This window comes from Mustelus asterias, chromosome 3, assembly GCF_964213995.1.
Source record: "Mustelus asterias chromosome 3, sMusAst1.hap1.1, whole genome shotgun sequence".
In the NCBI taxonomy this organism is placed as follows: domain Eukaryota; kingdom Metazoa; phylum Chordata; class Chondrichthyes; order Carcharhiniformes; family Triakidae; genus Mustelus; species Mustelus asterias.
Window position 1 is genome coordinate 26,568,056 of NC_135803.1, and position 11,041 is coordinate 26,579,096.

At 47.5% G+C, this 11,041-nt stretch overlaps 1 protein-coding gene across 2 annotated transcripts in view; it reads right to left on the minus strand.

The window, feature by feature from the left end:
* The window catches only part of anos1b (anosmin 1b), a 147,840-nt gene extending 138,926 nt beyond the window's left edge, over nt 1-8,914 (minus strand). For both annotated transcript variants that reach the window (XM_078206350.1, XM_078206358.1), the window contains exon 1: nt 8,646-8,914. In XM_078206350.1, coding sequence (XP_078062476.1) covers nt 8,646-8,828 — 183 coding nt within the window. In that variant the 5' untranslated portion in view covers nt 8,829-8,914. The remainder of the gene's footprint in view (nt 1-8,645) is intronic.
* Between the last annotated feature and the right edge of the window lie 2,127 nt (nt 8,915-11,041).

The window sequence follows — 11,041 nt, forward strand, 5'->3', positions numbered from 1 at the left end:
CTGGAGAATTCTGGCCGTGATGTTTACCTCAATCTCATCATCCAATTCCTTCTCCAGGTTAAAATTGGACCCTCGGGTTATTAAAAATCATAATGACCTCTTTACACAAAAGGGATTTTTTTTAACAAGATAATTTTATTTTACTTACATCGATCCTGCTATCGTGAATGACATTTTTACATCTTTCACAAAGAGTAAAATCAGCAAGTTACAGCAAAAAATAGTTGATAAAAGCACCAGTACTTGTATCTGCATTCATGTCTGCCTATACAGACGGTTCAAGCACAAGTATGAAAAACAACTATATTGTCATTCCCATTCTGCAAAACATATTGCTGCTTTGAACTTTTGCAATCAGTTTATTTGAAGGTATTTCTAGCCTCAAAACAGGCTATTTGACTCAACAGGCCAGTGTTTAAGCTCCACAGAAGCTTCATTCCCCTTTCTAAAATGAAAATGAAGCTATTTATTTTATTACATTATTATATTATTTATTATATCATTTTATTACATTTATTAGCACTTGATTCTGGAAATGCAAAGGTAGATTTGACAAATCCTTGCTCCTGGCGTTTCTGCATCAGGAGAAACTATCAAGGAGTAGTTCTGGAGATCAGTGGGCCCTGCAAAATTAAAACTAATGGACAGAAAATCCTGTGGGGCCCGGTGACCTCCCTGTCCAAATTCCTGATATGCGCTCCTGACATGAAAAGCTCCATGCTCTTTTACAGATTTGTAAAATCAACCCTGTAATGTATAATGGCACACAAACACACACTGGAGAGTGGTGTTTAAACTGTGCTTCAAACGTTATTCGTGATATACTGCTTGACTACCGTAACATGTCCCACATGTATCCAGTCTAGTTTGCAGTAAGTTAAAAACACTGGGAAATTTAACAAAAGGTTTTTGCTTTATTATAACCAAACAATCCCCCCACACCCCAATCAATGTAACTCGACTTCAGCAAATTTTCTTTTCCAGAGAAAGATGAAAGTTTTTTTTTCAAACCTGACCTACCCACTTTTGTTTTCATCCTTCCTCCCCCATAATGTATAATTCTGCTCAAGTTTCTCCTGACAAGTCTTCAACAAACAAATTATGTTTTTTTTTCTTGTTAATTTCTATGAATATTTACTTTGGCTTTAAATAAAGAGTATAGGTGGCTAACATCTCGAAACTGGATAACATAGAAATTTCAGAGCACTACTGGTAAGTTAAACAGACGAATAGCACATTGTACTGGCATTATTCCTGTATTTGAGCCTATTTTTCAGTACATCTTAACAGACAGTCCGACAGCCCAAAATAATTTCAAATCATTACCAATTATCATTTTGGACTTGCAGGCATTTGAGAAATACTTAAAAAGCAATTTTGATTTAGATGTCTTGGTTCAACAGCAATTAAACTAGCAAAGAGGACTCGGGTAAGCTGAAATGTAGTCTCCTGAACAAGAATATGCAGTTACATAAACAATTATTTTTCTCTCTGGACAACCCCAGTAGCCAAACAATGAACACAGAAAACAAATATATATATATATATTTCTATTATATATACATAATATATATATATGTGTGTGTGTGTGGAGTTGCTTCTGGTGAATCCAATGGGGATGTTAAACCATGTAAAGTTCATTCTATTGTCAGGGACACTGGATTATGGTTATGGAACATGTCAAATTTTGTTTTAATTGCATGATATCTGAGATTTCTAAACTGCATTTTGGGGATTAAATTGCATGATTCTGTTGAATTTTCTATGAAAGCAATGTTAGCAGCCTCCATTATTATTATTATGTTTCTTTAAGGGCTAATTCCATGTTCCCAGACGGCATGTTGAAAAAGCACAGCCCACACTTTTCTACTTATTTAAAATTAATAGATGTGAAGTCACACGCTCTGTGCCTATAATGCATTCTCTGTGGGCACCACTCCCTGCTGACAGCATGACAGCACAGAACTAGCCCTTTCATTTTTATCTGTTACCTTTTTTTTGAAACCCAAGACACAAAGGAAGATAGTAAGCAACAAGTAGCAGATTAGAGATTGTGCGTTTAATAGTGGTGAGGTGAGAGAAAATCATAGGGTTCTAGTCATGGCCCCGTGTGTGGCAGCACTTGGATGGCAGGGAGTACAGAAATTGGTGTGGTGCAGTAGGTGCTTGACTGTGTCAGCACTTGGCGCTAGGTTCTTAGGGTGCGTGAATGGGGGTTATTGAGCTGTGATCGCTCTGGGGATGGGAACTCTGAGTGGAATCGTAGGTGCGATCCCAAGGGTTGGCAGGGGTGCTTGACGTCTCGAAGTTTGGAAACTGGAGGCAGGGCATTAGATGTCTGCAAAAATTTCAAGGATGTCTCTAGCCTCTGAGAAAACTTATACAACAGTTCTGGTTCTGAGACGCAAGGAGAGACTTTCAGAAATTGATGGTACAATAATGCATTATAGGCACAGAGCGTGTGACTTCACATCTATCAATTTTAAATAAGTAGAAAAGTGTGGGCTGTGCTTTTTCAACATGCCGTCTGGGAACATGGAATTAGCCCTTAAAGAAACATAATAATAATAATCGAGGCTGCTAACATTGCTTTCATAGAAAACTCAACAGAATCATAGGTGGGTAATTGCAGTGTCTTGGGCTGGGACAGAATGGGAGGGAAATGAGGTGATCTTTTAAATGGGAGCACTGAGAAGTAGGGGATCCCAGGATTGGAGCTAATTAGAGAAAAGCAGAGTCTTGGAGCACTAAGAGGGTTGTTCTGGTGCCTGGGAGCAAGGTCCAGCAACAATTTGACTGAGTATCATCTGGCAGCATTTGGAACAGATGTGTTGAGAATGAGTCCTCTGACCCACATCTGCCTTTTTAGGTCTCATCCATCTATTCCTGGACTAAGGGTTCCCTTGCATTCCTACCTCTGTCAGGAAGATCACATTCAAACCCCATTCCAGGATTTAGGAACATAATCTAGACTAACACTTTAACATAGTACCAAGGGAGTGCTTTGGTGCTGATTGGTGCATTGTCAGAACAAGTGGCTTTCCCATGTAATTTCAAACTGAGTTCCCACTTGAATGCTCAGGTGTGCATGAAAGATCCAATGGCACCATTTAAAGAAGAGCAGTAAGTTCTTCCAGTGTTGTGGCCAACATCCATTCCTCAACCAACAGTCCCTAATCAGATTAACTGGTTATTTATCTTAGAATCATAGAATCCTACAGCGCAGAAGGAGGCCACTTGGCTCACTGAGTCTGCACTGACCACAATCCCACCCGATCCCAATCTCTATAACCCCATGCATTTACCCAAGCTAGTCCCTTTGACACTAAGGGACAATTTACCATGGTCAATCCACCTAACCTGCACATCTTTGGACTGTGGGAGGAAACCGGAGCACCCGGAGGAAACTCACATGGGGGATATGTGTAAACTCCACACAGACAGTGACCCAAGCCGGGGTCCCTGGCGCTGTGAGGCAGCAATGCTAACCACTGCGCCACGGTGCAACATGGTGGACTTGGGTGGACTTTTCTCAAAACATAAGCAAGTGTCATTTTGGGTGAGAAAAATTGATCTCAAAGTGAAATGAAAGACCCCCCTCTCTCCCCCAATGAACATCACAACCACCTCCCCCGCCAAAAAAATTGGATGCATGTTCCCCCCCTCTCCAACATAGATTGCCAGCCTGATCTCTCCCCTCCCAAACCCTAGGGCAGAGCCATGTCCCTGACCACCAAGGGACTTCAATGGCCTACAAGCCCCCCGACATGGCCATCGTGCCTGGTCTCCGTTTGTGGTGACCAGTAGTGATTTGCGCCGGATTCCCACTGCGCCCGAGGATCGGAGAATCCTGGGAGCAGGGAGAATCAACTTGAAGCGAACAAAGCATATTTAAATTACTATTTAAATATGCTAATCTGGTTCCCGTCCTCACTGGGTGGGAACCAGATTATGTTTGAGCGTGGGGGTTGGGAGCATCCCAAAGGGGGTTCTTGCTGGCACGAAATGTGCTCGGCCCCTCTCCCACGATTCTCCAACCCCGCACGGTCCTAACGCAATCTGCGCTGGGCACAACGAAGCTGGAAAATTGTCCCCCCTCTTCCTGTTTGTGGGATCTTGCTGTATGTAATTTAGCGGCTATATTTTTCAACAAAGTCACAGTGACTACACTTCAAAAGCAATTTATTGACTGTGAAGCACTTTGAAACGTTCTCAGGATATGAAAGGCGCTATATAAATGCAAGTTTATTTTTGCACCAGGCAGCATGGTGGCACAGTGGTTAGCACTGCTGTCTCACAGCGCTAGGGACCTGGGTTCAATTCTGGCCTTGGGTGACTGAGTGGAGTTTGCACATTCTCCCCGCGTCTGTGTGGGTTTCCAACGGTTGCTCTGGTTTCCTCCCATAGTCCAAAGATGTGCAGGTTAGATGGATTAGCCATGGTAAATGTGTGGGGTTACGGGGATCGGACCTGGGTAAGATACCTTGTCAGAGAATCAGTGCAGACCTGATGGGTCAAATGGTCTCCTTCTGCACTGTTGGGATACTATGAATTTATTTCTTTCTCTTGCGCATATTTATATTCCATGAAGTGCGCAAAAACAGGCTCTCTCTTATCCTCTTTTAAATTTTCACATGTATTTGAATCCTGAGGGACAAACATTAAAACAGACTTGAGGTGAAAAGTCAGTAGATCGGGGAACCCTAGTCAAGACTTTCAACAGTACACTTGAATGTCAACAGCTGTTAAAAGTCAAGCAGGTGCTAAAGAATGAATGAGCTATGAAATACTTTCATCTTTAAATTAATTTTAAATAAATGGCTAGATTTCAAAAGACTCGCATGAGCTGCACAATAATAACTGGGAAGGTTGTGAAAGATAAAAGCTGTACAGGTTGCTACAAATACTTCATGGGGTACCATCAGCTGATGTTAAAGGAATTCTAGCACTTCATACCAAAGGTCTCAACTGACAATCTCAGCAGGATATTTTGCTTGGGAAAAGAAACCTTGTACAGTATTACAGGTAAAACATTCAAAAAAAAATTAAATATAAATTCTGATAGTGAGATAATGCATACTAATGTTTGGAAATCTCTCCCAGTTTCCCTAAGTCTCAGGTACACAATTTGCCTTGGTGAAAAAAATCTCCATCCCCATTCTAGTTTAGGTCTCTCCCTTCTCCCAGATTGATAAGTCTCACCCATCCCTATCCCAAATTCAAAAACCGCCCCTTCCATTTTTTGTTTCGGGGACTTCCTTCTCCAGTGGTCATGTTTGTTTTACAGGGTTCCAAACGTTGGGTTAAAGGACAGAGTCCAGCCTTGACTGTGCACTGCACAGGCTCTGGGGATGATAAGACCGAAGATGGAGAAGGTCCACACAAACGGGTTGTGGAGAAAAGGAATAGATTGGGGAGGCATGGTGGCACAGTGGTCAGAACTGCTGCCTCACAGCGTCAGGGAGCCAGATTTGATTCCAGACTCGGATGATTGTGCAGAGTTTGCATGTTCTCCCCGTGTTGGCGTGGGTTTCCTCCGGGTGCTCCGGTTTCCTCCCATAGTCCAAAGATGTGCAGGTCAGGTGGATTGGCCATGGGAAATTGCCCCTTAGTGTCCAAGGATGTGTAGGTTCGATGGATTAGCCATGGTCACGGGGTTACGGGGATCGGGTGGCTGGATGAGCCTGGGTAAGATACTCTTTCGGAGAGTTGGTGGAGACTTAATGGGCCGAATGGCCCCCTTCTGCACTGTAGAGGTTCTATGATAAATTGAAAGATCAGTCAGCTAGGATAGACCCATGCTATCATTGGTGACTAGTTATGGGGACTGAATGCACTTAAAATTTATTATTAGTCACAAGTAAGGCTTACATTAACACTGCAATGAAGTTACTGTGAAATATCCCAAGTCACCACACTCAGGCGCCTGTCCGGGTCAATGAACCTAACCAGCATGTCTTTCAGACTGTGGGAGGAAACCGGAGCACCCGGAGGAAAGCCATGCAGAATAGGGGAGAACGTGCAGACTCCACACTCCTACCCAAGCCAGGAATCGAACTAGGGTCCCTGGCGCTGTGAGGCAGCAGTGCTAACCACTGTGCCACCATGCCACTTGAGCCTCTGACTGGCTCAGCGACTGCACTGATAGGGTGGCCGAGATGCTGCTGCACCCCTTCTCTCAGTTTCTGGGTCTTCTCCCAGATTCTGATATTTCCCTATTCACCCATCAGGACTCATCCTGCTACTTGTCCCAGTATCGAAAGTCAGGACAGTGGATTGGAGGGGAGGGGGGGTAGTTGCCACTTGTTGGGATCTGCCCCTCCAAGCCCCAGGGGGATCTGCCCCCTCTCCATGTCCCAGTCTAAGGGGGATCTATCCCCTCTCTCCAGCCCAGTCCAAGAATAATTTTCCCTCTCCCTATGCCCCAGTCAAAGGGGAATTTATCACCTTTATCATGCCAGTGTTTAATAGGAATTTACCCCCTCTTCATGCCCCAGTCTATGGGAAATTTATCTCTGGGCGGCACGGTGGCACAATGGTTAGCACTGCTGCCTCACTGTGAATTCCGGCCTTGAGTGTCTGTGCAGTCTGCACGTTCTCCCCTTGTCTGCATGGGTTTCCCTTGGGTGCTCTGGTTTCCTCCCACAGTCCGAAAGACATGCTGGTTAGGTGCATTGACCATGCTAAATTCTCCCTCAGTGTACTCGAACAGGCGCCGGAGTGTGGCAAGTAGGGGATTTTGACAGTAGCTTCATTGCAGTGTTAATGTAAGCCTACTTGTGAAACTAATAAATAAACTAAAGTCTCCATGCCCCACTTTAAGGGGTATTTACCTCTCTTCATACCCAGTCTAAGGAGGATTTCCCCCCCCCCCCCTCTCTATGTCCAGGGGCAATTACCCATCTCTATGCCCCAGTTTGAGTACTTACCTCTCTTCATGCCCCAGTCTAAGGGGGATTTGCCCCCTCTTCATGCCCAGACTAAAGGGGTATTTACCCTCTCCATGCCCCAGTCCAGGGGGTATTTATCCTCTCCCTGCCCAGGGGGTATTTACCCTCTCCCTGCCCCAGTCCACGGGGTATTCACCCTCTCCCTGCCCCAGTCCAGGCGGTATTTACCCTCTCCATGCCCCAGTCCAGGGGGTATCTACCCTCTCCCTGCCCCAGTCCAGGGGGTATTTAACCTCTCCCTGTCCCACTCCAGGGGGTATTTACCCTCTCCATGACCCAGTCCAGGGGGTATTTACCCTCGCCCTGTCCCAGTCCAGGGGGTATTTACCCTCTCCCTGTCCCAGTCCAGGGGGTATTTACCCTCTCCCTGTCCCAGTCTAGGGGGTATTTACCCTCTCCCTGCCCCAGTCCAGGGGGTATTTACCCTCTCCCTGTCCCAGTCTAGGGGGTATTTGCCCTCTCCCTGCCCCAGTCCAGAGGGTATTTACCCTCTCCCTGCCCCAGTCCAGGGGGTATTTACCCTCTCCATGCCCCAGTCCAGGGGGTATTTACCCTCTCCATGCCCCAGCCTAGGGGGTATTTGCCCTCTCCATGCCCCAGTCCAGGGGGTATTTACCCTCTCCCTGTCCCAGTCCAGGGGGTATTTGCCCTCTCCTTGCCCCAGTCCAGGGGGTATTTACCCACTCCATGCCCCAGTCCAGGGGGTATTTACCCTCTCCCTGCCCCAGTCCAGGGGGTATTTACCCTCTCCCTGTCCCAGTCCAGGGGGTATTTACCCTCTCCCTGCCCCAGTCCTGGGGGTATTTACCCTGTCCCTGCCCCAGTCCAGGGGGTATTTACCCTCTCCCTGCGCCAGTCCAGGGGGTATTTACCCACTCCATGCCCCAGTCCAGAGGGTATTTACCCTCTCCCTGCCCCAGTCCAGGGGGTATTTAACCTCTCCCTGTCCCAGTCTAGGGGGTATTTGCCCTCTCCTTGCCCCAGACCAGGGGGTATTTACCCTCTCCATGCCCCAGTCCAGGGGGGTATTTACCCTCTCCATGCCCTAGTCCAGGGGGTATTTACCCTCTCCATCCCCCAGTCCAGGGGGTATTTACCCTCTCCATCCCCCAGTCCAGGGGGTATTTACCCTCTCCCTGCCCCAGTCCAGGGGGTATTTACCCTCTCCCTGCCCCAGTCCAGGCCGTATTTACCCTCTCTCCCTGCCCCAGTCCAGGGGGTATTTACCCTCTCCCTGCCCAGTCTAAGGGGTATTTACCCTCTCCATGCCCAGTCTAAGGGGTATTTACCCTCTCCCTGCCCCAGTCCAGGCGGTATTCACCCTCTCCATGCCCCAGTCCAGGGGGTATTTACCCTCTCCCTGCCCCAGTCCAGGGGGTATTTACCCTCTCCCTGCCCCAGTCCAGGGGGTATTTACCCTCTCTCCCTGCCCCAGTCCAGGGGGTATTTACCCTCTCTCCCTGCCCCAGTCCAGGGGGTATTTACCCTCTCCCTGTCCCAGTCCAGGAGATATTTACCCTCTCCCTGCCCCAGTTCAGGGGGTATTTACCCTCTCCCTGCCCCAGTCCAGGGGGTATTTACCCTCTCCCTGTCCCAGTCCAGGGGGTATTTCCCCTCTCCATGCCCCAGTCCAGGGGGTATTTACCCTCTCCCTGTCCCAGTCCAGGGGGTATTTACCCTCTCCCTGCCCCTTACCTGCAGGCTCCTGAAGCTGGCGCTCAGGTGGGCGATGTGCAGCGCCAGGCAGCGCGAGGTGCACCTGGCCCGCGAGACGCTCGGTGCCGCCACCGCCGCTCCGCTCCCCGGCCGCCGCCCGCTGCCCACCGGCAGCACGGAGCACAGCAAGCCGGGGAGCAGCAGCCAGAGCCGGCTCGGCATCCCTGCTCCGTCCGCCTGCCTCACAGAGAGTGACAGCGCTGCAAGCTGCACCTTCCAATCCTCCTGTTGCTGCTCTGTCAGCTGCCCTGCTGGAGGCTGGCGGGCACCACTAGTCTGAGTATTCACAGGGAGCAAAGTGGCTGCATGTGGGATCTGGCCTCGCCTCCTCTCTCCAACCCCGCCTACCCCCCATCTTCCAGCATCCTGAACCACCTTCAGAGATTTCAAGTTTTTTTTTCCAAGTTTATTTATTTAGTGTCACAAGTTGGCTCACATTAACACTGCAATGAAGTTACTGCGAAAGTCCCCTAGTCGTCACAATCCGGCGCCTGTTGGGGTACACTGAGGGAGAATTTAGCATGGCCGATGCACCTAACCAGCACGTCTTTCGGACTGTGATAGAAAACCGGAGCACCCGGAGGAAACGCTTACAGGCACGGGGAGAACGTGCAGACTCTGCACAGGCAGTGACCCAAGCCAGGAATCGAACACGGCTCCCTGGCGCTGTAGGTGCTAACCACTCCGAGACTTGACCACAAACTGTCAGGCTGACGCTCCAATGGAATACTGATAGTATAAAGACAAAACACTGCAGATGCTGGAACCTGAAACAAGACCAGAAAATGCTGGGAAAATCTCAGCAGGTCTGACAGCATCCGTGGAGAGCGAATAGAGCCAACATTTTGAGTCTGGATGACTCTTCGTCAGAGCTGACTAATAGCGCTGCACTGTTGGAGGCACTGTCTTTCCGATGTTAAACTGTAACCCCTGTCAACTCTCTCAGATGGTCATCAAAGATTATATGGCACCATTTTCAAGAAGAACAGGGGAATTATCATTCGTGTTCCGGCCAATATGTATTTATATATTTATCTTTCAATATCTGTTGGACTGTGGGAGGAAACCGGAGCACCCAAAGGAAACGCAGACATGGGAAGAATGTATGACACTTTGGGTGCACTGTGGTTATGAAAGGTGCTGTATAAATCCAATGATTTTTAATACTGAACACAACAGGTTAAGTCTTTATGTATGACAAATATTGGATCACTTCATTCTTTCTCTGCCTCTAATATATATGGAATAGAATATCCATGAAAGTTTAATGAAATGTTGCAATGAATTATGGCCACAAATAACTTATGTCCCTAAGTGACTCACTTGTGACCCCATTGAATCTTGACATATTGGGCTTAATGCTTATTGGACAGGTTGCAAAGTTGGGCCGAGAGGTGGCGGATGGAGTTTAATGCGGAGAAGTGTGAGGTAATTCACTTTGGTAGGAATAACAGATGTGTTGAGTATAGGGCTAACGGGAGGACTTTGAATAGTGTGGAGGAGCAGAGGGATCTAGGTGTATGTGTGCATAGATCCCTGAAAGTTGGGAATCAAGTAGATAAGGTTGTTAAGAAGGCATATGGTGTCTTGGCGTTTATTGGTAGGGGGATTGAATTTAGGAGTCGTAGCGTTATGTTGCAACTGTACACAACTCTGGTGCGGCCGCACTTGGAGTACTGTGTGCAGTTCTGGTCCCCACATTACAGGAAGGATGTGGAGGCTTTGGAGAGGGTGCAGAGGAGGTTTACCAGGATGTTGCCTGGTATGGAGGGGAGATCCTATGAGGAGAGGCTGAGGGATTTGGGATTGTTTTCGCTGGAAAGGCGGCGGCTAAGAGGGGATCTTATTGAAACATATAAGATGATTAGAGGTTTAGATAGGGTGGATAGTGATAGCCTTTTTCCTCTGATGGAGAAATCCAGCACGAGGGGGCATGGCTTTAAATTGAGGGGGGGTAGTTATAGAACCGATGTCAGGGGTAGGTTCTTTACCCAGAGGGTGGTGAGGGATTGGAATGCCCTGCCAGCATCAGTAGTAAATGCGCCTAGTTTGGGGGCGTTTAAGAGATCCGTAGATAGGTTCATGGACGAAAAGAAATTGGTTTAGGTTGGAGGGTCACAGTTTTTTTTTTTTTACTGGTCGGTGCAACATCGTGGGCCGAAGGGCCTGTTCTGCGCTGTAATGTTCTATGTTCTATGACCTATTCCCACCCACCTCCTGTATGTAGCTGCCCCTGCTGAGGAAATGTGTTCATTCAGGCTTGTGGTACCCTACTGTATTTAAAGGGCTGCAGTAGCCCTGCATGAAACATTCTAATTGTTTTACTGGTCAGCATTTGTATAATGCAGAATTTTGTAGTAATTTTACAAAATGGT